Source organism: Phalacrocorax aristotelis, chromosome 1 (genome assembly GCF_949628215.1).
Source record: "Phalacrocorax aristotelis chromosome 1, bGulAri2.1, whole genome shotgun sequence".
NCBI classification, from domain to species: Eukaryota; Metazoa; Chordata; class Aves; order Suliformes; family Phalacrocoracidae; genus Phalacrocorax; species Phalacrocorax aristotelis.
Genome location: NC_134276.1, coordinates 33,823,966 through 33,850,168, shown reverse-complemented (window position 1 = coordinate 33,850,168; position 26,203 = coordinate 33,823,966). Strand labels below are relative to the sequence as shown.

General features: G+C 40.6%; 1 protein-coding gene across 7 annotated transcripts in view; it reads right to left on the bottom strand.

Moving 5' to 3' along the window:
• The window catches only part of ENOX1 (ecto-NOX disulfide-thiol exchanger 1), a 379,677-nt gene that overhangs the window by 25,802 nt on the left and 327,672 nt on the right, over positions 1–26,203 (bottom strand). For all 7 annotated transcript variants that reach the window (XM_075087456.1, XM_075087509.1, XM_075087466.1 and 4 more), the window contains 2 exons: positions 17,967–18,151; positions 2,466–2,573 (listed from right to left, as the gene is read on the bottom strand). In XM_075087456.1, the coding sequence (XP_074943557.1) occupies positions 2,466–2,573; positions 17,967–18,151 (293 nt within the window). The remainder of the gene's footprint in view (positions 1–2,465; positions 2,574–17,966; positions 18,152–26,203) is intronic.

The following is a 26,203-nucleotide window of genomic DNA, read 5'->3' as shown; positions in this document are numbered from 1 at the left end:
TTTTTTCTAAATTCAAATCTAAATTATATTATTCTCTTACATCCTAAATAGTGAAATGTTGGAATAGGAACCCCAGGAAAACATACAGTATTGGAAAAAGGACTTGCTTTACCCCTTAGGCAGGCTCCATCACAGGCTGATGGTGAATATGTTACCAGCAGAAAGCATGCTGAGGCAACACACTGAACTAGTGCCAGTAATAACCAAGAGCCTACCTGAAAGGAAAGGAGAAGGGCTGAGGAGTTAGAAGTCTCTGATGCACCTAATGCTGTGGTGGGGTAGGCCTGACACAAACCAGAGGGCATGAATCTTCTGACAAGAAGAGCTAGCGGCCATGGGCCAGATCTGATCTTGAAGCCTTTTAGCTACAGTAATGCAACATGGTGCCTGAGCAAACAGGACCTCTCCCAGCAGGATGCCCCAGCCTGGTCGTGGCTGGGTTAGTGCAGCTGGATCAATGCAAGATGCTGCTGAGCCAGCAGACATGCTCAGACACAGCTGCGCCTCTCCATGCAAGCATGCCTGTGGTGAGGGAGGGCGGGATCCCTCTGCCAGCTTGAGATGAAAAGGCAGATTTTCGCAAACGTATCACAAAAACGAGTCGTATAATCGAGGCAGGAGCCTGGTGCTATTTATTTTTGAGAGAAATGTTCATATTTACTTGACTCTGCTGGATGATTTTCAATACCCATTGTGGATAAAATACAGAGATGAGCTGTGGTGCTTGTAAAGGAAAGCTGTGAGCCTTGGCAAGTGGGGGTCATTACTGCTAGGGCTTCTGCTGTTCTGGAAAGTTTTGGAACTGGTTCAGGGTTGTTGGAGAAGCACACTGGCTGTGTAGCGCTCCTTAGGAATTCTGGCTACTTACAGTCATGGCCTTAGGCATGTTTCACAACTAATTCTCAAGAGAAATGTAGATCCATCCTGCCTTTCTTCCAGCTACTGTTTTGTCTGTCTGCCTAGCATGAGCACACATTTGATTCGCAATTAGTAAGAGTCTGCAGAGATTCAAAAGTCTGCCCTGGTGGTCCCCACTGAGGCCTACTATTGTAAGATCTTCCTATATGTTTTTGCAGCATATAAGTGCTACTAAGATATAAAATAAATTCATGAAATGTCACTACTTCTTTTTTTTTAAGTATTTTATAACATTATACCTTGAATCCCACGTAAAAATGTAAATGAGATCTGGTGGATTCTGTGTTTGTAAAAATTCTGTCGTTACCAAATCTGTTCTTCCTCGTGACGTTTTGTGTAACACAGTCTTGCATCAGCTCTCATTTAGAAGGTTATCTTTGTAACTTTAAGTGCTAAGAACACGTATCTGAACATAAAAGCTTTATTTTTCCCAGAATCTAAATTATTAGTTTCTATAATATATTTGTCACTAGAAATGTTCAAATGCAAATGTCAGATGTGGAACAATCTTTCCACAGCTTTTATAATGAGCATTAAAAAAATCTGAAATAAGCATTATTTACTTTTCCCAATACGTACATTAAACATATAAATCTGTCTGCAGACATTTTCAGACGTACATGCTGAAAAATCTTGACCATAAGAACCATCAGTATTTTGAGTCTCTGCCATCTAAGCAATTCAGATCCCACAGTCTTTAAACTGCAAATACTTAACCAAGTCACTAAATATTTTAGCTCAAAATTTATATAGAAAGGATTAAAATAAAGTCTAAACGCAGAGACTGTGCCTGTGCGGCACAGGTGGGGATTTGTGATTTCAGTGTGTCCAAGCCACGTGGTCTGTACAGACAACATGTATTTGTGCACACTGTGCTTGCACACAATGCACTGTTTCATCTCCAGATTTAGGTTTAGCACCGGATTTTCTTTTTGCTGTGTAACTATCCATCTTACCATGCTTATAAAAGAGTACTATCAAATATACTTCTCAGTGTCATAGGACACCTTAGTATCAAAGAAGGTGTGATAATCAGATTTACAAAGGTTTGCTTCTCACTGCTTAAATAAGTGCTTTGATAACTACTTTTTTAACTCCATTATGAAAAAGATTTTTGTATACTTATGTCCGTATAAACAACACAAGAGAAGCCAAGCTCTTTTTTTTTCATTACTGGTTTTAACAGAAAGAGCTGGTTTGTTTCAGGTATATTTAACTCTCCCAACATTTTTTTAAATTCAGATTAAAAAACGCACACCACTGATATCTATGTAGAATAACATAGGAAGAAATATTATGCAAGACATGAAATTCAACATTGGACAGTATAAAATAAGGGTCCCTTTTCACTCTGTTTTCTCAAACTGTGTTAGCTTCAGCTACGTTCACAAGCGCGAATCAGAGTAGACACACAGGCCACATAAGGTTATGTCTTTCTCACAGCATATTCTGTGGTCAGACTCCTATGGATTTTGGAGTGAAGCCATGAGTCCTCTGTCCCCTTAGCATGCCTAAGACAGCATCTTTCTCCCGACAGAAACACTCACCTGTTCCTGCAGGACTTTAAGCATCGCTTGTGTATGTGTTTGCTCTTCCTTGGCTTGCTCCAGTTCAGATTTTTTGTTATTTAATTCCTCCTGTATGCTCAGCAATTGCTGCACAAACAAAAGAAGTTTCTGGTTAGCTTCATCTGGATCCAAAGCAGTTTTAAATCCTCAGTTTGATAAGTCCTCATTTCAAACAGTGTTTTGCAGTCTGCTCCTACATTTACTATTGTTGCATAATCTGCTGTGTGTAAATGGACCAGAGGTAAATCATTTTCATCTGCATCTCCTTCTGCAGCAGTGCTCCACGAGTAATGCATCTGTTAATGTGTGTTAAGCTATTTGTTTCATTAAAGTAGAAACTCCTGGTACAGTATATCACCCACAGAGAGACTGCCACATTCATCTGAACCAAAATCTTATTTGTAGAAGTATATGCGGAGGTTTTAATAATTCTAGGGTAAACACTATGGTACATAAATAATTTAAAAGCACAGCCCTTTAATATAATTAGTCATTGGCCCACAGCCATTTTCATTCTATGCAAAGCAATATTCTGGAAAGCTTTCACACTGAGTTGCCAAGAAGACAAAAGCTTTCCTTTTTTTTCCCCTTGTGCTGTGATATTTTATTAGATCAGGAAGACTGACGCCCTACAATCAATTTATCAGCCAGGAAGACTGCTGATCTGAACTGTCAAAACAAAAAGCTACGACCGAAACCTATTTTTATGAAGAGAATTATGGGATGTAGGGACATCTTTAAAAGCCTACGCCCCCTGGACTCGGCTGCTTTAGGTTCTGCATAGATTTATTGGGACTGTCAAGAGCAGGTCAGTAGATTTAGTTAATTCTGAAATAATGATGTATTTTTGTATTGATGTGATGAATGTCAGGCTCTGCTGAAGAGCAAGAGGACACAAACATGAGATTAAAAAGGAGTTTATGGTGCTTCCCCTTAGTGATCAAGAAAGGAAACTATGATGTTCTGGGGCAACATATTGCATGAAAGCACGCTCCTTTTTAAGGCTTACTTGAACAAGGAATTGGTTTACTAACTTGCGTTGCTGATCTAACCATGTATCTAATCATCTAAAGCTTAGTTTATGTTTGTGCTTAGAACTGGTAACTGACTGAAACCAATGTTTCAGGTGGTCAGCATCTTGGTAAGTTACAGATAGCAAACCTAGAAATAGTCCCTGGCCTTGTTCCATTGCACTGGAAGTCCCAGGCATCAAAGGACTTGGTACCATTATTGTTTTCAGAGCTCCTTGGAAACAGATGACATTTCAGGACTGAAGGAGTTATTGGTAGTGTATTGCTGTTGTAAGTGAACACCAGTATGATGGATTAATTCAGCCACTGAAGTAAAAATACATGTGGGTATATGTCTGATTATAGCTTGCGTGCTCTACAGCCCATCTGGGCTAGCTTTTTGATGGATCTTGCCAGCTGGACTGCGCCCTGGGAGCCTTCAGGAGACATTCAGGTATGTGTATTCACTCTACCACAGCACAAGAGCATTTCAAATCTCAAGATTTTACATGAAATATCAAGGTCTGTTCCACTGAGGTTCTTGCCCAACCAACTTTTGTGTGGGAAGCTCTATTTTGGCATTTCCTGACCAGGGCTGGATTGCCACTTCAGGCCTGTGTTCATCTTGCCTGTTGCGTACCACTCCCTACATTTTCAGAAAATACACTGAATTTGTGTATACTGTCATATGTCACATATTCATACCCCTGGAGGTCCTTAGCACAGTTATAGCTTTCCAGACATTTCATAAATTTTTAGCCCAGAAGGGACCATTTGATCACCTCATGTAATCTCCTGTTATTACAGACCATTAAGCTTCACCCAGGATGGCTCTAGCTGATGTCTGCAATTTAGAAAGAAGGGACTCCAATCCTTGGAAGAGAAGCAGAACATACAAGACATCAGAAAGATAGCGTAAGTCCTTTCAAGGGTCACTAGCTGAGATACCTGAGGTTTGGTAAGCAGATGTCACCTAAAAGGGGCTGGTGAAATGCCCTCTCCTTCCCAGCTGCAACCTGTTTGACCTTACACACCTGAACGTGGCAAGGATTGTTAAGAGAAAGGAGTTTTTGCCCCCATCTCAGAGTCTTCTTTGAGCAGTTATGTCTCACCAGTGTGGCCAGCCTCTGATGATTCAAAGGGAGGAACCAAAATGAATGAAAAGATCCTCACACAAAGCCAGGAATGCATCTAGCCAATTGTGTACTAGGGAGGGAAGCCCTTCTTTTAATCTCCAGGCAGTCAGCCTTGAAGCATGGGATTTGATTATCATCGTCTCAGTGTGGTGCTACAAGTACTAGGCAGTCTGAGGACCTCACAAGAGATCTTGTTTGGTCCACAGCCTCTGAAGGAAGTGAATTGCCATGCATATCCAAGGAGAACATCACCACCATCCAGACTGCACCTTCATCCTGGTTCAGAGATTTTACGCCAGCTTCTAGGAGAAACCCTAGAGCCCATGCTTCTGAACAATATAAACTCCGATTTGGAAGATCCCAAGTGAGTTTTCAGTCCATCTCTGCTCCTGGAAAGCCTTTTCACTACTGAATGACTGTTACAATTGGGAAACCAAGTTTCACTTCTGGCCAGAATGGAAATCACCTTCCCCATCCTACCCACCCCCACCCCATGGCTCTTCCATGGCCAAGTTTTACGTATCGCAGATCAGCTCACAAACTTCCACTGTTTTATTTTCACATGTCCCACTGCGATCTCCCACTGTGAGTTAGTCTAATTATATCCCTCTTCCTTTGATCCTGACTTTTTCTGTTTTGTGTTTGAGGCAATTTTTCCAAAGCTGTCCGAACATGGGAGGAAGTGGTGTGGAAGACACTGTCTGAGAGCATGAGAGAGAGAAATGCTCCCTGCTCTGCATCTTTGTACTTGGCTCTGGACCAGCCAGGGACAGGAATCCCAGGAAAACATCCAACATGCTCAGTTTCCCTGGGGTAAGAGAGTATGCATTCTGGTTGCAGCGTGAGCTGCAAAGCACTTCATATAAGATAAAAACTTCCAGCAGCCTTAATGGTTAAACTGTCACTGCTGCAGGCTTACTGTGTCTGCATAGGCTCATATTTTCAAAGATAGCAAATGGGTCTTATTTTCACGGGGGCGGAAAACAAAGTATCTGTAACTAATGTACCAAATTCCCAGTAACACATAAGGTTTTCCCTTCACAGAACTGGAACATTCTCATTCAACCCCCAAAGTTGTCAGAATTGTTTAAACCTTGTAGCCATCCTCTGGGGGTTTAACCTTCTTCCTTTTTTCTCTCCCTCATATTTATCTCTAAAAGCTGCAGAACCTGCTCAGTTTGCATGGGTCAGGTCCTGAGCTTTTTTTTTCCTGGGTGGTTGATGCTGTCACCAGGAAGTTGTAACAAGGCATTATACCTGCCAAACAGCATATTTTCCCCTTCTAGTCTCATTTTGGAAAATGAAGAAATAATCTTGACGGAAAAAAATATCAGCCTAAGACAGATGAACAGCCTGAAAAGTTTCAGCACAAACTCGATATTTTGCAACATTAGAAGCAAATGGGAAGAGGAGCTTACACTGGCAGGAATGAGGCAAGTTTCATAACAGGGCCTGCTGACATGCCTGCTTATTAAGAGACAGCCTGTCCATAAAGATTGTAATGAATGATGCCAAGATTATGGTATTTAATTATTTAAAATTATTTTGTTTTCTAGATAAATTAGCTTATTAAAAATTGATCCTATAGATATTTCTTCTGCCCTTCAGATTGCTTGCAAGTTTACACCACAATCAATTAAAATTAAAAAATTGTTCTTGGTTTTAATGTTTGTGCTGTCTGATACTGTTCCACCTACTTTGCCGTCTCAGTCAATGTTTCTGCCAGTGCTTCCCCCCGTGCCCACCCACCCACGCAGCATTTGCTACCCCACTTCCCACCTGTTATATCCTGCTGGCTTGTCTCACAGCTACTGCCAGCACAGCTACCAAAGTGTCCCTTCCTTCAGTCTTGCCTTGCCTCTCTGGCCATTTCCTTTAAGCCCTGATGACCCCAACTTTGTGGCACAGCCATGGCATTCAGACAGCAGTTGCCCAGTTTCCTCAGGCAAAGGAGTGACTTCTTGGTTACACAGCCAGGAAACACCTGGCTCATTCTTCTGTTGCCTTCCAGTGGTCCTCAGTGTGCAATTCTTTGGGTCTCTGAGGGTCCCCTGCAAGTTATGCAAGGGTCTTTTCCTCAGCCAAAATCCCAGTGTCAGGAAGCAGAAAAGCATCTCATGGTCCTCATTACAGCTCTGAGGACCCTGGAGGAAGACATCTGAACAGCCTAGAGCTCCACCAGCACCAGTCTGGAAGCTCAGCTGGTCTTCATGCAACCAAAACCATTTGTCACCATGGCTGCCAGGTTGACCTTAAAGGATGAAGCTGTGTAGTGGGTCCAGATCAGACTGGTAGATGTCATTGATATCCTCTTACTGGCATTCCCAGAGAGGAGACGGGAAAGAAATCATTAACCTACAGGTTGTCTCTCCAGAGATCAATCAATGCATCTGAGACAAAAAAAAAAAAAAAGATATGCAAGACTGGTTGCTTATTTCCAGTGGCAGCTCTGGACCTGCTCTGTATAGAAATTGTAAATAGCACTCTCCAGTATTAAGCTTCTTTCATTCATGAGGACCAAATCCTCCCTGAATATAAGCGGTTAGCTAATTTCTTTATGTGGGGGGAAGGGTGTGTGTGTTTTATTTTGGTTTTTTTTCACACATTCCCACCTCCAGTGCTGAATCTCTGTCAGAGACAGTTCAGTACCGCCCATATTGTGTAGATCTCAAAAGTGCGGATAGAAAATTACCATCTTAAACCAATCTTCGCAGCTTCTGAAACATTAAATATAGATGGCATTATTGAAGCCAGCTGAATTACTCAGACTTTGTACAATGCGGTGCCAGTGTGGCCAAGAATGCTAACAACCGAACAACACACAGTGCCTCAAAATATATGAGAAGCCCTAAAGGGAAAGTAATAGCTTGCTGTTGTGTACCACTGTGCAGCCATGAAATACTCCTCCTTTTTCCTCTTCTCCTCCCTGCCCACAGTTCTTCATTCCTCCCCCAAAAGGCAGCATCACATGTGTACATTTAAATATAAATTATGGACATATCTAGAAGTGTGGTCACACACTGAGACAAGCAGGACAGAGAAGGGTCTCAGAAGGAAAGCATGGTTTCCAGCGTGAAACCATCAACTTAGCATGCTAGGAAAAGGGAAGCAGATCAGAAAAGACCACAGCCCCGGAGGCTGTACTTAAGACACTGTAAGGTTGACAGAATAACGAAACAGGAAAACCAGCATTTGCCCCAAGTTTAGCAGTTATACTGCTGAATGGCCCTGCCCCTGCTATTTTGGATATGGTTTTGTCCACAGCTGCTTGAAACGAAGTATGAAAAGGTTAAAAAGACCTTAAAGGGAAGTACAGAAGAGCAGACAAAAGAACACCTCTGAGGTGGGAAAGCTGACTACGATCACAGGTTGTGCAGGAAGTTTCAGCAAACCTAGCCTGTTCAGCCACGCGAAGGAGGCACAGACTCTCCCATTTCTGGAGTAGCTGCAGAGGGTCCTGAAAAGATGTGCGGCAAACTCTTCTGAAAACAGTACATCAATCAAAGAGAGATAGTCTTACACAGCCTAACTGAGCCAACTCAGTTGAATGGCCATCTTAGACACCTGGTGAACTCAGGCAAACGGAGTCCTCCTACCCATATAATGTTTGGGGGTAGCGTATTACTCTCTACTTACTACCTATAGGAAATATATCCTTGTAAAGGAAGAACGGGGACATCCGATACACTAGGTGCCTAAAATTAAGGCAAAATTTACGTGCCTCAAATAGGCAGGCTGTGCCCCAACCAAGGCTACCTTTTTCAGTCCCAATGAAACCAAGGCTTGCACACCAAATTGTAACCCTGGGAATCAGGGTTATGTAGCCCTTTCCCTTAAAGTACACTAGAATCAGAAATCTAAAAAGTATGAAATCACAAGCATTGAAAGGACTGCAGAGTTCACCTAAAATTAAACACGCTAGCAATTATACTAGCAATTTCTGAGGTTTTATTCTTTTTTTTCTCCCCAAGTAAAACCTTGTGGTTTTTTCTAACTCTTTCATAGAAAGAAAAAAGAAGTTAGAGTTTGCCAAATGGAAAAGGACAAAAATCAGCAACGAAAATAAGTGCTTCAAAACTCTTAGAAGCTGTTAACAAATACAGAGGGGAAGGATGGTAAATATTTCTTTTCAGAATCCTCCTTAGGTAGAATGAAAAGAAATAAAGAATGAAAATGAAATCTCAGGTACACAACCAATTGCAAAATAAAAATACAAATCCCTCTCCCAGTACTTCCATGGACCGTCTGGAGGAGTGTTTTTTCTTTTTTTGTAAGACAGGCAAGATTTCATATCACAAATGGCCAGCACATGGCAGGCTTGAATAATGAGAAAGTGACTTCCCAGCTGAGCAAATATGCATTAGTAACAAGACGCTGATGAGGCTAGACGAATCACCAAGGAAACAGGAGAATGTGAAAGACAAGTCAAAGAAGCTTTAGAAATGAGCCCTCAAGGAAGTTAGTCATGTTGCAGCAGTAAGGGCAACATACATGCCATCCTAATGTATGACTAGGTATTATTAAAATAAAGAGTATGATTGTGGACTTTTTTTAAGGGAGCGAAAAGAAACACAGTGTAATAGTGCAATGTTTCTCATCCCTCCCACCTCTCAGGGACCACCTGTGTCATAGGAACTACGCAGATGGTGTTATTTGAATGGATCATGGGGTTTGCAATGACGAAAGAGTCCAGGCCATGACCCCATTGCCCTGGGTTGATGCAGAACTGCACATGGATCAACAGCCCAGCTCCTGCTTGTTGGGCACCCACCCACAAAGTGAGTTTTCCTGGTTCCCTGGCCAGAGGAAAAGACCACGCTGAACATGTTAGCTCTGCAGGTTAACCATATCAGAGGGGACTGGGGAGCTGGACACACACCCGATGGGTGAATGCGTATTGTGGCACTACTGAAGAACTCTGTCCAGCTCTTCCTTAGGGAGATGTTTGCCATGGTCCCCTCCCCCTGCTATTGGATCGACTGCCAAGGCCCTACAGCTTTACAGCACTCAGAGTAGGAGCAGGCAGGACTGAACCCAAGAAAAATGCTAAATGAGAAGACAGACAGATGGACACTGACACACTGAAACTACCTAAAGGGAGGCTATAGAGAAGATGGAGTCAGGCTTTTCTTGGATAAGGGCTGAGGGCTAATAGAAACATATTCAACAAGCAACATTTCTGTTACACTGAAGGAAGATATTCCACAGTGAGGGTGGCCAACCACTTAAACAAGGGCTCAGAGAAGCTGTGGACTCTCCATCCTTGGAAGGACAGAGAACATAGCTGGACAAAGTCCTGAACAAAACCAAGACAACTCCAGAGCTACCCCTGCTTTGAGCAGAGGGATGGTATATGTGTTTTCCAGTCGTACTTTCTGATTTATGTTCTTCTATGATTCTAAAGAATACCTAATAAATTTCAGATAATTAGCTCTCAGTTTATTTTGTGTCTAAGAGGCATAGTGAATCAGTCACACCAGCTACAAGAAGGACCATTAGGGGTTGGACAGCACATGAAAGGAGAACATGGATGGTGCAATGAATGGCTTAAGAGCCAGCCTACAGCTTTTCTTCACCAAGTAATTTTTAATTATATCTTCTACTCTTCAAGAAAGACAGGTTCACTTTCGCCAGCTGTGGACTTCTGCAGCAAATGAGAAAAAGGCCCAAGTCCTTAGGAACCTTAGAGAATTAATCCCTCCTCTCAGAAGTGAAATTCTGCCAATTTACTAATAGATACTTAGTGCTAAGCATCAGGGACCCCTCTCTGGGATCTGACTTTCACAGCAGATTACACAAGGTCTTTGATTTTGATGGTGGCCTGCGGAGGGGAGCAATCTGACCAAAGTCCATTGCACCTCATCAATAAAGCCTACTCCTACCTTTGCTAAATGAGGTGATTGGCATATTATATAGCCCTTGACTTTACTGGCAATAGGTGAGTGGACAGGTGGGCTTACAGTTTGCTCTGATCCTGATCAAAGGAGAGGGCTGATCCCAGATGAGCATCATATTCCCTCTGCCCTTGTATCTGTCCTACAAGGCAACGAGTCAGCACCTGGTAGATGCACAGTCAAAAGAAGACAGGATCATCTGTTCATAGCAACCTCATCTTCCCCAGCCTTTCACCTGTACCTGTCCATTGTGGATACCTCCTCACCAGGCAATGGCACTTGAACTGTATGATCCCATGTCTTTCATGGAACTGCCAATAAGCGTGATACAGCATGCTCTTTCTCAACAAACCAAATTAGATTTCTAAAATTTTGAGTTCCTATTCAAGAAGAAATATTTTATTTATTTTGAAGGAGAATAAAAAGACCTGACACATTTTAGTTAGAAGAATGATGTTAGGGAAAACAATCAATTTACCCAGTATAATTCCCATTGAAACACAGTTCCTAGTAGTAGAAGCAATGTTCCTAGTAATGATAGCATCAAATACATTTGGAAACTATGTAATCAGCAAGCCAATGCCAATATTTAGGATCTTTTAAAGAATTCATGTAAGCTCACTGGAATGTAACACTTACGAGATCTGTCCTTCACCACCTCTAGAGTACACCAGCATGTTAATGAAGATATTAGTTTATTTCTTTAATATTTTAAATAAAATGCGTGCATCCGATTATTTCTCCCTGAAGTGTTAATTCTTGCTGCCAGCCTCAGTTTAGCTTTACCAGTAGTAGCAGGTAAAAAGATGCTACCCTCCATCATCTTACTGCTAGAACAGCTCTCAAGAATTTAGTGCTCAAAGCAGCTGTGGGCCCTTATTTACACTTCCCCTAATGTTGTTGAAGTGGTGGTGGCAGAAGTGGGATATTAAACACTACTTTCAATAAGAAAAGGTTGTTAAACACAGAACCCATTTGGCTTGCCTGAGACCTGGTAAATAATTAGCACTTAATTGCCAGCTGCTCTTTTTTTTAAATATTATCAGAAAGAGTAAGTATTTTCTGGAAGTTTGAATGTGGACAGTACTGTACAGACCTCTGAAAAGCATAGGGGAATGAAGACAAATCTCATGGGAACATTCCCCTCTGTCCTGGGATCAGACATATTTCTTAACCAGTTTCCAAATATTAGCCATAGGGACAGAAAAGAAGAGAGAGGCCTGGAAGTGAACATCTGGACATTGGGTACAGTCCCTTGCACTTTTCTTGTATCCATTCCCTATAAATTATCAGTGTTGATCAATATTGCCATTACTACTCCAGTGCCACTTTTCTAGGAAAACAGAAAGGTCTAACTGGAATTCATACCACAGGAGTAGTAATAAAAAACATTTCCAACTTAATTATTCTGGTCTATTTATTCAGCAGGTAAAATCCAAATACAAGGGGTAATGTCTTTTTCTCTCTTTTATTTACTCTTCTCTTTAATACTGCATTTGGAGAAGAATCAGTTTGTAGTTGTGCATAAGTACAATGGGTGGGTTATATGCTGAATAGATGTTTGGTGAGCACAAGGTAGGTGGGTAAAAAAAGACTACAAATCTCCTCTGCATTTAGGCTATATTAATAAATATAGCCATAACATGCTCCATCTATTCAACAATTATGTTAATTTCAGTGCTAAACTGCTGCTAGGACCTGTATATTTAAAGGTAAATGGTTGTTATAATGGTCATAGCACTCATATGGCAGCAGATTCGGCAATTTTCAGCCAACAGCATATGTGTAGGTGACTTCTGACATTTCAGAAAGTTTGTATGTGAGAGAAAGGAATGGCTGTGACAGTTAACAGCATCTGTGAGGGATCTGAGAGCTGCAGACCTAAATGCCAGCTGAGGCTTATTGGAATTTAATAGGTAGTAGATTGGTTAGAAGAATGATGTGGAAAAAAAGTCTCACAATGCTTCGTCCTACTAGATGGTGAAACCTCCTGGACAGAAATGTGCTTTTCCTCCTTGCTCCCACTAAAACAGAGTGGGAGATGGGAATGGTCAGTTCTTCAATTACTTGTATGAGAAGGAAACTACTTTTCATATAGGATAGGAAAGGAAAGACCTGAGCAAAACCATCTTTGCTTGTAGAAAAAAAAACTGCTCAGTAAGGACATCTGAAAATGGACTAGCTCTGCTCCAGTGGCAGGGAATACTAGAAATCCAATTCATTTCAAAGGCATCACAGTGAGGCCAACACTAGATACCTCTGGCTTTTCCATTCAGAATGGTTACTATACATTAGATGTATATGATCTTGCTTAAAAAGTTGAGAGGTGACCCTTGTGCCATCTCAGTCAGAAGAAGAAAGGTCCTAATCTGGCTCACAGTGACTGTACTGTGGAAGCTGTGTGCACCCTACAGTCCTCGTCACCAAATATGTACCCTGGCCATCCTCCTTCAAGGGAGCGGTGAGCGTAAGGAGGGAGCTGCGATACGCTCCAGCGGATCTTCTCACCCTCCCAACCACAACAGTGAGGCATATCACAGAGTGAACTGTCCTTCCTTGCTGAACACCGAAAACCTGAAATGATTGCTAGACACCTGGCATTTATCAGAGCCCTTTGAAAAAAGGTGTATAAGTCTGAGATGCATATGCTATTTATTTTACATGCTAAATGATTAGTAAACTGCAAAAAGCTAGTCCTCAGTAGGTAGGAATGTCAGGAGCAAAGTGGCCTTTGCAGTAAGACCTTGAGCTGCATATTGAACAGCAAGGACAGGAAGGTATTGAATAGGTAATGATTAACCGTGCGCTCTCTGTCTGCGACACTGAACAGGGAAGGGTCTCTGAAGTATACGAAGCAAAATACACAGGCAGGAGTTCTGGAAATTCCTGGCTTCTGAGTGCTCAGGTTTGCCACCTGCATTGCTATTCAAGTGAAATTGATATTTTTTGGGGAAAAAAAAAAGACAAGACAAAAGACTTTCATCATGCTACATCAGAGTGACACCCATGTGGGTCATCAACAGGGCCAGACTACGTTCAGTCTCCTGCTGAGACATCCTGAGCTAACAGAGTTGGTGGCACCGGCAGCAGTGTATCAGCCTTAATGCGAGCCCTTCGCCTACCACCCACGACTGTTCTATTGTTTTTGCTTTCCACCTCGAGGAGTAATTTTCGGAGAGGCACCCCCGCGCATCTCCTGCTCATGAAATAACCCCACGGCTAGGCTTTAATGCATCACTGCCAACAAAGGGGAGTTTGTGCTGTCACTGTGTGTTAGGAGGATGAACCCGAGCTCAGCTAATGAATCAGTCCCTTTAGGGGACTGGGTCAGTAAGGTGCCTCTTAAATTTCCAAGATACACCCCAGCATGTGAAATAGCAGAACTGTAGGCACTTGTGTATGTTTCCTGGAGAAAACAAAGGTGGAATAATGATTTAAATGGACATTTGTGGAGGACACCCTTGCCTGCAGGAGCTTAAATTCAGCCCATCATGCTCAGGGAGTTGTGAGAGGAAAGAACATCATCATACATTTACATGATGTAATGAAGCACCGTACAGAATTACCAGTCCACTGGCAAATGAACCAGTTCAGGAATCAGTACAGCTATGCAAGCATGGCCCTATACCTTGACCAATTAAGTCTGATGAAAAGGTGGAACTAAATCGTTCAATTAGAGAGCTATGTTAACGGAGGAGTGCTCTGTTGACTTAGGACTAAATTGAGGAGTGAAACATTGCACTGATGGCTGTGCTATGGAGGTGGTTCATGAACAACCCTGGATGACCAGTAAAATCTAAAATTTACTTGGATACGTGCTAATGAGTGCCATCTCCTATGTGACAAACTGTCATTTTCAAAGGCTTGTAACATTCTCAGTTTCAGCAGATTTTATAAAGGATACGGAAACCACATCATTAATTCAATAGCGACTCACTGTCAAATTCTGAGTCCTTGTTTCAAAGCATGAAGGTGGCAAGTGCATTTCCTCAAGAATTTTCTTTGCGGGACAACAAACAAGAAAAGCATAGTTTTCAAGCTTTGATCTTGGAAAGGCTGAAACATTTTGAAAATAATTTTTTCAAATGAATTTTGCTTGCTACTCCACATGGAATATACTAACCCAAATGGTTAAAATTTGGAGAAACTATATACCCACTGAAAGCTGAGTCTAATAATGGCAGGCATTAAGCAACACTACTAGGTGATATTTTCTGCATTACCTATAGTCATGTATCAGGTAAAACATTTCAGACAGAGAGACAAGATTTAAAAAATTCTTACAGCTGTGCTGTGAAGTGTTGCAAAAATAGTTACAACTAAAACATTCCTTCCTTGTGATCGCAGACTTTGTTAGAGAATAGCAAACACTGCTGGAAAAACAGAGCCATTCGAAAAGTGATCTGCTTGGTATGTGTATTCTCATATAGAAATGAATTGAAGGCAGTACCACCTATGCAGCAGTGACAAGTTAATCCAATTTCCATCTCAAAATCAGGTAAAGTGTATCTCATTTGTTACCATGGATACAAGACATTATTTCCATTTGTTTGAGATCTCACAGTGGGTATGAAATTAAACTGTGACACAGTTTTATGGAGGAAGTTGACTAAAAATCCCGTAAGTTCAATGTCATTAGTCCAAAGGATTTTCTTTTTTAGACACGATAAATAAGCAGGTGGCTACTAGTGCCCATAAGGTATACTTCATAAGCAAACATCTGTGTGATTTTGTTGATGCTACTTTGGATCAGTAGGAGTGATGGAAGAGAAAATAAACATTCATTTCATCAGTTCTATAAATGTGGGAAAGAATCCTGAAAAATGTCCAGATGGTAGAATGACATTAAAAATACATTGATATTGTGTTATTTGCTATTGTTTGGCACCAAGTATGTTTACAAAAAATTTCTTGATTCTGAAAATGCATCCACTTTTTCCTCAGATAAATTTGCTTTTCAGGCTGCACCTCTAATCATTTGTTCTGTAGTTTTCAAAGCTAGGAGAAGAAGAGGTGTATGAAAAAGTGGGGGGAGAATGAAGAGGAAAGAAGGAGGAAGAATACATTTTTTTAACTCTGACATATATGCAGGGTTCAGGAATTCAATGGCATTCAGTTTACCTTGTCTGAAATTAATTTTAATATATATAAAAGGATAAAAGGGAATACAGGTCTTCTTGTTAAATTATTACTACTCAAGCCCTGGCTATATGTTTAATATTTCATAGGGAGACTGATTTCCATAGATGCTGAGCACCTGCTATACTGCTGGATTTCAGCTAAGGTTGTCATCTCTCAACATTTACAAAACCAAGCTGAGACAAAACAGAGTCTACCTAAATCAAAGGTTTATTTCTAAATATTTGTGCATGAACTGCATGAAAAGCACAAAGGTTATGAGATGTCATGACTACAGCTAATCACTGAAATCCAAAGCCATCATCCAGCTACTTAATTGACTGTTAATTTCCCACCAAATATTCTGAACTCCACCTCCCGTGCTACTGTGTTGCTGCCCTCCTCAGCATATTGTCAGACTGGATTATCTGCAATGTCTTCTCCAACTCCTTGGGCCATCTCTAATTATATCCCATTGGGAGTTAGTAGGTCTGACCCCGAGATGGCAAACTAGAAAAATTCAGAACCTCACAGACAAATTCTTATAAGCGTAGAAACTCTCAGAGTAATAGGGACTACAGTCTCCATTGCTAGCTGAACAGAGAGGTAATAAGTCACTCTCTGTTATTGACTGGCATTATTAACATTTGCTTGAAGTTCCAACAGAAATCTATTTATATTCTACAGACTTGATTACCCTTCATCCAGACCTCAGGTAGGAAATTATAATGGTGCAAAATGAGCGTTAGGGCTCTAGCATTTTGATTTAGTAGTATTTTGTGCCCACTTTTCACTAATTTTAATGGAGAATGAGCACCAGGCTGAAATTGAGCACAATATTTATATATGCAGTTAAATTTAATGAAGCCAGTGATATTTAAGTATCCGTTTATGTAAGGATAAGATTCCGAATAGACGTCAAGCATATCTAAAGTATACTGAAACCTCAAGGTTTTTTGATTAATGACTTTATTCCTAAATTCAGGAAAGATTTTATTCCTGAATTATCAATGACTTATTTTCTATTTTTCAAATACTTTATTCAGAATTATTCCACTATACTATAAATCACCCTAATTTTCTGGAACTCTGCAGGCTTAAAGGGGTTTATGTTCATATAAGCACACATGTAGGCTTTTATTGTGCACTGTTATTTGGTGTTAGGCGGGATTTACAGACTAGTTGGATTCGAGGGGTACCATGATAGCGATGCAATTCCTAACCCAACCAGGCAGTTCATACGTAAATGAATGTCTCCTGGTTTTTGTCATTAAAAAACAGCTTAGTACAATCTGGAAGTGGGTACAACTTGTCCCCTTCTGGAACCTAATAACCAGGAGTGATGGAGCCCATGTGTTGCTTCAGGGCACAGACGAAGGAGGCAAAATTAACCTCTGCAGTGGCATCTTGAGAAGCTCCATTCCAGATGGGAGCCCAATTCAGTCTTGTGGTGAGCCACTGCCCTTGCGCTCTGTCATGTAGCAGCTGAATACAAGTGCCTGGGCAGGAAAGAGTTTATACACATGCATGTTGAATGAGGGGTGCTTATGTGTTAGTGCATGTGTCAGACGAATCAGTGGGAGCAGCCTGGATGTGCTTGCCAAGACTTGCCCAGCACAACATCAGGAGCGTGCTGACAAATAAGAGAGAATGGATAAGATCAGCTGAACCCACCCTGCAGGGACACATTGCAGTTTCTGTCTGACTGATGTCAAAGAAAAAGCTTTGTTGCTGCACTAAACCACTTAAAAATTGCCTGAATGAAAAGGTTACATCCATGGGTCAGCATAAACGACAAAAGCTCAGGAGATAGCACTGATGTCGCTATCCACTTGCAAGTTAGCAGGAGGGTAGTAGTCTGGACAAGCTGGAGGTGTCTCAGTTATCCTTCAACAAGAGTCAGCAGAAAAAAGATGCAAAGTGAAGATTCATCTAAAGAGGCAGATGAATGCAAACGAAGGCACCACAAAGCACTGGCTATGCTACACTGGTCAAATTTTCTTGAACTTTTGTGCAGAATTAGGGCCAATTGGATTAAGTGAGGTGAGCAATAGGGGATGTACTGGTGTAATTTGTTCCTAAATAAACATGCATAAGGAGTTTTCTTGAATGATTGATGGGTTTACAGTTTATGACTTCCTAAAATAACTATCCCTAAATATGTCCCCAATTCCTCCACCCCTTTCCCCAATCTAAATTCCATAAGATTTTCACTCTGAAAAATAATCAGGACCTTCATGGCTAAGAGTCTTCAGTACAGCACAGTCCCATGCTACGACTTTCCTAAAAAAGAAGACCCGTGCTTTTCTTCCATGGCAATACCTGCTGCATGCCTTGCATTGTCTGCTGCAGAAACTGCAGCTGCTGGTCCTTTGTAAGGCTTTCTTCCGTCCGAAAGAGCTGTCCTTTCTCCTGTTTCAGGAGTTCCACTTCATTCCTATAAGCGTCCAGCTGCCATCGAAGACTATCGTTCTCTTCCTTTAGTGCGTATGCTTGGGCGGCTAGAGCTAAGAGAAAACGAAAATGTGAAGAAATCAGTAAAATGGATTGTTTTCTTACAAATAATGCCCAGGACATTTTGAGGGGAGATGATGATACAGCTGAAAGCCAGCGAGACATTTCGGAGCTGAGACAAGACCCAGCAGAGCTGAAAATTATTAGGTTCTGGCAAAGGCTGTTGCTGGGAAGTTATTTCCTGGGATGGAAGGAACCATAAAGTGACCCTGGATAATTCAAATGCTACTTGCAATCTGGCTGCTAAATTTAGGCTTATATTTTAGGAAGAAACTGGCATGCAGTCCAAGGGCAAAGCACCCACCAACTTTACAACATTTTCCCAGTGATGTTACAGGAACTGATACAACCGTTTAATAATTATACTAGTGTAGCGGCCAGGTGTTCCAATCAGATCTGTGCTAAGGAATTTTGACTACTTAGAGTTGCTGGATTTAATCTGATGAGAGAGGAAACACAGAAATTCGTCTCCATTCCCGCTATGAACTACTTCATAGCAGTGGTTATGAGAACCATTTAGACAGAAAAGTGATATAATAGAGTAAAATTATATAAAACATAAATGCTAAAAAAAAGTGTTGGCACTACAAGAACATTACTTCTTTAAAGGCATTGAAAGACACTTAAGTCATTTCCTTAGGAAGCTCTATTTGGCCCCTTTTCAATTTAGAATGGCATTTTTATTATCATAACTGATAGCAGGTGTTTGTGAAGAAATCGATTAGTATGCAGGGATGGAAATTACATTTGCCAAATGACTTGCACAGTCTGCAATATAAGCTAAAATTTGTGTAGCAAAAGGCAGGAGGCTATAAAGCATGTGCTAGGAACATTATTTAAATAAATTATCTAAACATAAATACATATAGGGAAGTGTGACATTCATTACTTTAGGGATGTGGTTATCATCCTATAGAAGAACTCACTCCTGGTAGTATTTGTACTTGGCAGTAGCTGTGGTCATTTGGCGTAGCAAACTGCCATACTATACTATTTTCCTTCTTGGAACCTGGTAACACAACAACATTACAGAGCAGCTGTAATTAAAAAACAACAATCTACCATAGCCAATTCTATCAACATTTGGTAATTGAAGCACATAACTGATTTACATTCCTGATTAAATGATTTCAGGCTTGGTATCACAGAATTTTTTCTTGCCCACCTACAATAGCAATGTGGTCAAACTCAAAATTATAGGAAATTGTATATTAACTCTGTTTAATATTAGGCCTCTCTTGACTAGACCTTCTGCAGACAAAGAGTCCCCTGTTCCCCATGAAAACATGATTCAACACGTTTGTGAAATTATATCAATGCTTAGATAGAATTTCACAATATTTCATTACCAATAAAAATGTGCTATCTTTGGTAGAACAAATCTACCTTTTCCTCAGATAATTTTTATTAACTTCAAAATAGTACAAATCTATTATCCAAAATAAAGTACAGTTAGCTACTACTCAAATACAAACATGATTGGTTATTGCGCTTCATTTGGATATTCTACAGAATCTCTCTGGAAGATTTAGCAACAGTTACAGTATTGTTGCATCAAATTAAATTGTTCTGAAAAGCATGTAATCATCCTTCCATGACAAAATTTACCCTCAAGAAATTGCAATGATGAGTCCAATGGGCAAATAAGAGGATGAAATAATTTTTTTTTTTGTAAGAGACAACAAACTATGCTAAAGGAAAGAAGAAAAAAAGCCAAGCAAATATAAACCTTAGTCTAACAAAAACTCAAGTCAAAATTAAATGGTTTGGGTTAGAAAGGGCATTTAGAGATCACCTAGTCCAACCCCCCTACCATGGACAGGGACACCTTTCACTAGATCAGGGTGCTTAAAGTCCCATCCAGCCTGACCCTGAACACTTCCAATGATAGGGCATCCAGAACTTCTCTGGGAAACCTGTGCCAGTGCCTCACCACCCTCATTGTAAAAAAATTCTTTATGTCCAATCTACATCTACTCTCTTTCAGTTTACAGTTGTTCCCCCTTGTCCTGTCTCTACAGCCCTTGGTAAAAAGTCCCTCTCTGTCATTTGTACTCTCTTACTCTTACCAATTAGACTCTACCTGGGAGAGCTGGTTTTGGCTGGGACAGAGTTATTTTTCTTCATAGTAGCTAATATGGGGCTGTGTTTTGTGTGTGTGCTGAAAACAGTGTTGATAACACAGGGGTGTTTTTGTTACTGCTGAGCAGGGCTTACACAGAGTCAAGGCCTTTTCTGCTTCTCACCCCACCCCAGCAGCGAGTGGGCTGGGGGTGCACAAGAAGTTGGGAGGGGGCACAGCTGGGAGAGCTGACCCCAACTGACCAAAGGGGTATTTCATATCATATGACATCATGCTCAGCTTATAAAGCTAAGCAGATAACGAGGGAAGGGGCGGACACGATGGCATTTTTTCTTTCCAAGGAACCACATGCTTGATGGAGCCCTGCTTTCCTGGAGATGGCTGAACACCTGCCTGCCCATGGGAAGCAGTGAATGAATTCCTTGTTTTGCTTTGCTTGCGTGCATGGCTTTTGCTTTACCTATTAAACTGTCTTTATCTCAGCCCATGAGTTTTGTCTTTTACTCTCCCAATTCTCTTCTCTGTCGCACCAAGGGGGAGTGAGCGAGCCGCTGCGTGGTGTTTAGTTGACAATGCAGCAAATTAGGGGAAATGGAAAGCGCTACGACATATTGTGACAGTAAGTAACCTGTAGGTGATGAACGTATCAGAGTTTAAAAAATAACTCATCCGAATGGAGCGAGTCACATGCTATATGAGCAGTGAAGGTAACCACCCATTTTTCCTTTAGAAATAGAATACAGCTTTTTCACTGGTAAAAAATTCAGAGTTACACCGCTGAATGGCATTATTTTATTTTGTTATTTAAAAATTATTTTTAGTATACTTACTAAAACCTGTATGACAATAATTACATGACAGTACTACCAAGAAATCCCATCCAAGGATGGGTGCCCCGTTATTCTAGATTGCAGACACCAGAAGAAAAGGCTGAATTTGAAAGACGCTGCAATCTATTTTAAGACAAAATTGAAATCTCCCGAACAACCTAAAGTGAGAGAATAAGAATATAGCAGAGATATGTTTGTGATATTGGGCAGGATTCCCAGAGGTGTACAATTTCTTATCATCATTATTATACACTCTGGTGATCTTCCAAGCTATTCACAGTAAGCAATTTAAGATGGAGTCCAAGGTAGAAATATGTCCTTAAATAAGGAGAATGCAACAAATATAGCAACAGCATAACAGAATACTAAGTTGTCACAAGCTTTTAAATTTTAGAAAAGAGTCCACAAACGATATGACATTAAATACATGTAGTTCTTTTGCTATTTAATCTAAAGCTACAGATAGTCGGTTCCCAACATGTGTGCACAGAGTGGTTAGCAGAAAAGGAGAACAAGTCAAAGAAAGACATCTGGTGAACCCCAAGGGCTCCAGCTCATTCAGCCCTGGGTAGCTGCTTTAAATAAAATCAGAAGTATTCTGTATGTTGACTTAAAATAAGTATAACTTTAAAATATTTGTATCTTAGTGAAATGGACTCTGGATTCAGACCAATGTCTCTTCTGATTCTAAACAAAATATCTATTATATATAAAACAAATTATAATTGAATTTATCATATTGCATTTATAATTACATATATTATATTAAAAAGGCACTTAAATGAATACTAAATTAAAATTAGAGGAGAATTTTGGGGGAAGGGAATCTGAACTTTGAAACATAAACATCTTTCAAAATTTTGCAGTAACTTAGTTGACAAAGCTAATGAATATACCTTTTGTTGAAAAAAAGTTTACTCAGCTCATCTGAATGCAACTTCTCACGCCATTTTAAGTTTGCTAGTTCAGATACAGAATCCCTCTCTGAGGCATGATGAAAAGCATCTTAGGATAAAAAGACAATGAATTTAGAGACGAACTATATACATGGAAGCCAGATCAAAAGAAAACTCCGACATGAATCTCAAGTAGCTGCCCATGCTGCAAGCGGAAGAAAATATTCCTAACTAAACAAACACAGCTGGAAACCAGCTCAATACATGCTTTACAGCATTTTCACCTAGGGATGCAAAATGATACCTGCCAGTGTCAGAGAAATGGCTGGAGGAAGATTAGACATATGTAAGTGGGGGAACCCTTCACATTGATATTTTGAGGACATCTAAGAGGTTAGTGTGATTTACTTGTGCGGAGGCAGAAGTGCCATATACACTTTGGCAACAGCCTTAGTGGCAAGTTAGACTCCATGTAGTGCACCCAGGCTAGACCGAAAGCAAAAAGACACCCTCTTTAAAACAAAAAGTGAAGTGAGTGGATGATCAGAAATCCACTAAAATCTAAGGATATACTCATTGACTGATGCCTCAGAACAAACAAACAATTTATTTTTCTAGGGCATCTATCTCAGATAGTTACGAGTGTGCCTTCTTTATGAGTAGTACTGATATGTACCTATTACTTTTAGTTGTGATTACATTTAACCTAATGCATAATAATGCCCACTGGAGCTAACATAGAGTAAGTGTTCACAGGTGATACAGGGTAATTGTAGTATTTTATGACTCACATCATGTCAGAGCGGTCAGGAAATAAAGTGAGCACCCCACATCTCTGAATGTATCTATTTATTGAGGAAATTAGGGAGAACTCAAAATTTTCTACCAGTGCTATTAGCGCACACCTGTGCATTTCTTATTAGATGATGCCCTAATAACATTACAGTTAACATTAATGGCAGACTACTAATTCACATACTGGGGACAGTCTGAGTTGAAATGCATAGGCAGTAGCTTATCTCAAGAGTCTGAGGCAATCTGGAGGTAGTAACTGAAAAACAAACGAGGAAACACTAACAACAATAACAGAAAACTCTCCTGTACATTCAAGAGCACAGAATTCCCTTAGGTCCTCCTAGCAGAACATTGCCTATAGATTTTTTTTCCTATAGATTCTTCTATCTTGTATAGAAAAGGTCATAAAACTGAAGACTTCTGTGCTTATTCATCTGCCTTCAGACTTTTGGTCTAACATCTTCAGCAGAATTTGTCAGGGTTTAGAACTTCAGCTAATGTATCGACGTGGATGAAAACAGATGAAAAGCATATTCTCAAACCTTCCTGCCATCCGAGTTCTACTAATGTCATTATCCTAATTTCCTGACATGAAAATAAGGTTTTAAATGATATAATGCTTCTTTTGATAACAGCAACAAGAAAAGCATCAGAAACTGTCAAAATGATGGCTGTTATTATGGTAATTTTTTGCATCACTCCCATTGCAAAGCATTTACAATGTCAAAAAAAAGCCATCTTGCAAGACACAGATACTTCTTCAAAGAGTTTTCAGCTTGAGGGACTGACCAAATGTGAGGAGAGAAATAAGGACACAAAAATCACAACTATAAATACAAAAAATAAAAGTTATCCCTAGCTAGCTGGCTTGTTTTTCAAATAGGTGAACTGTGAAGCAGTACAGCCAGGGGAAAATCAGCAAGTGAAAATGTTTCTGGAGGATCTGGAAGGGTAGCTACGTCCTGATGCTGTAGAAAGCAGGCTACGTTATACAACAATGGCATTTGTCATTCATCTGCAAGATGGTCTTAGCAGAAGTATAGTTTGGGTGGTCTCAGGAGATATGCTGTATATATCTTGAGAAAGGGGTCAAGTGAGGGCCAAAGAAAAGGAACTCTTGGAATTCAAACATGAGGTCACAAGGGCTGGGTATGATTTTGACAGAATAAAGGCAGAGGTCAGATCCCAGGAAGAGCGAGGTGGAACAAAAGAAGATTTTGGACCTGTGTTCAGCATGTGAAGGAAGAGAAAAGGAAGTGTGGCAGGACTGCTGGTGGTGGCACAAGAAAGGAGGTGGCATTTTTAACAGTTACTGGGAGAAAGATTTCAAAAGTGAGTAATGGGCTCAGTTTCACGTTGAATGCAAAACTGGAAGAGGATACACTGGTGTGTGCATGCTGACATGTGTCAGGAAAGGGAGAAGTTGAGACCGGGGCTGCCTTGAAGGAAAAACTTCATAGACTACATGGGACCACTGGAGCCTCATTAATTTTTACCTTATAAGGCTCTACTTAGTGCTTCAGCCCACAAGAATTTAAACTTTGTGCTACCATCTGAGGATCCTGTTGTGGTCGCTCAGTGGCAGGGGGTGTGTGAGGTGATGCCAGTGAGTGACCCATGCCTTGAGGTGGGTGGGAAGGTTGGGTTTGCAGGAGGTTTGCGAGGTGGTGGGAAGGAAGGCTCGGCCGTCATTGCAGACAGAAAGCTGGATGGCCTCTGAGGTGGGGACACACACTGAGCAACTAGAGAAGTGTTAACCTATGTATTCACCACAAAATGTCAAAGCTGACCCTCTCTCTGCATTCTGCACTAGTTGTCAGCTCTCAGCAGAATGAGTTGAGGCTGTTATTATCCATAACTACCCAGGCATAGATCCATTTGTCTCACACCTGACTTTTGTAAACCCTACCATAAAAACTGAGCTCTGAGAATAATTTTTAGTTACGTGTGCTCTGTGCACAGTTCAAAGGCATTTGGGAACACAACTCTTTGATGGTATCGCCAAGAAGCTTCCTGGAAGAGTAAGACTAAGCTACACCTTGATCACTTTGAGGCATCTTCTCAGCCCATCTTACAACAATGCTCCTGAGTCCTCTGATATCTAAAGCCGTCTTGATCCATTGCCTTGAGTTCCTCGAGGAGACTTCTTTTCTTCATGGACAGTTACTAAATACCTGATCACTAGCATAAATACTGCTTGGATGTCAATGTCAGGTGCATAGAAATACGTCTGCTATTAGCAGATAAAAGCAGCATTATTCCTATCCTGCATTCTTTAATAAATGCCTCTTCTATTGCTCTCCCATGTTTCCACAAAAAGCATACTATGTCACTTGGCTTTTTTAAGAAAAATCCTTTGGTTAATGCTTGAAAACAGCTAGCTAACTATCCTGAATAAACTCTGAAAACAGAATTACAATGGTATAAAAATAAATAATTTGGGGCAATTACATGCTAACCCAGCCATGAACAGTTTTGTCTTCCCCCCTTCAGACATAATGTAACCAAACAGCGAAGCAATTTCCACATTTTTTTCTAATGTTAGGCACACTTCATTTGAATGTCTCAATACCTGAAAATTTAAACTCTAAGAGCACTAATTATCCTATATGAGGAGGGGTTATTGTCATTACTGTTAGTGGGATTTAGGGCACGCACACTGGGACGGAGAGTTACTGTTTTACAAAACCTGCTCTATTCAGGTGCACTTGCTTCAAAGCCCTTTCCTCACCATGCAGCCTATGTTCAATGCAGAGAACCTCATTATACAAGTTACATTCATGATGATACCAGATGTTCAAATTGAATACTCATGAGAATTATTTTCAGGCTTCCTATTCACATAAAACTTGCTGGCAAACAATTAGTAAATGGAAGGATGCTGCCAAAAAAAATAAAAGAAAAAAAAAAAAGAATGAAAGAAAGAAAGAATGAAAGAAAAAAGAAAAGCTGCACCATCATTTAACTGCAATTTTATCCATCCAATCCAGTACAGACAGATGCAACACTTGAGAAACTAAAGCATTTCTCTGAAGAGAGATTTTCTCAGTTTACAAAACTTCCTGCTTAGCAGACTTCAGCAACAGCACTGCTCTTTCCTAGGTTTCCTACACTTCTGGCTCACCAGTAATTTATGAAGGCTTATTATTTCTTGTGTAATGAAGCGTATCTCTCTGCAAATAGCAAAGAAGGTGTGGAGAAAGGGAGGGTAGATTACAGTCCAGCTGGGCCTAATAACAAAAAGTAGCATGCAAATGCTGGCTCTGCAGTGGACTAAGAATGCCCTGGAGAGCAGTGCTGCCAACTCCTGTGGTGTTACGATGAGTCTCATGATATCTGACATTTTATTTAAAGCCCTAGAGAGATCATTAACTGAAAAACTCCGCTTTAAGTTTCTGGCCTAGTGGCTTCCAAACTTTCTAGACTGTGGATGAGTACCAG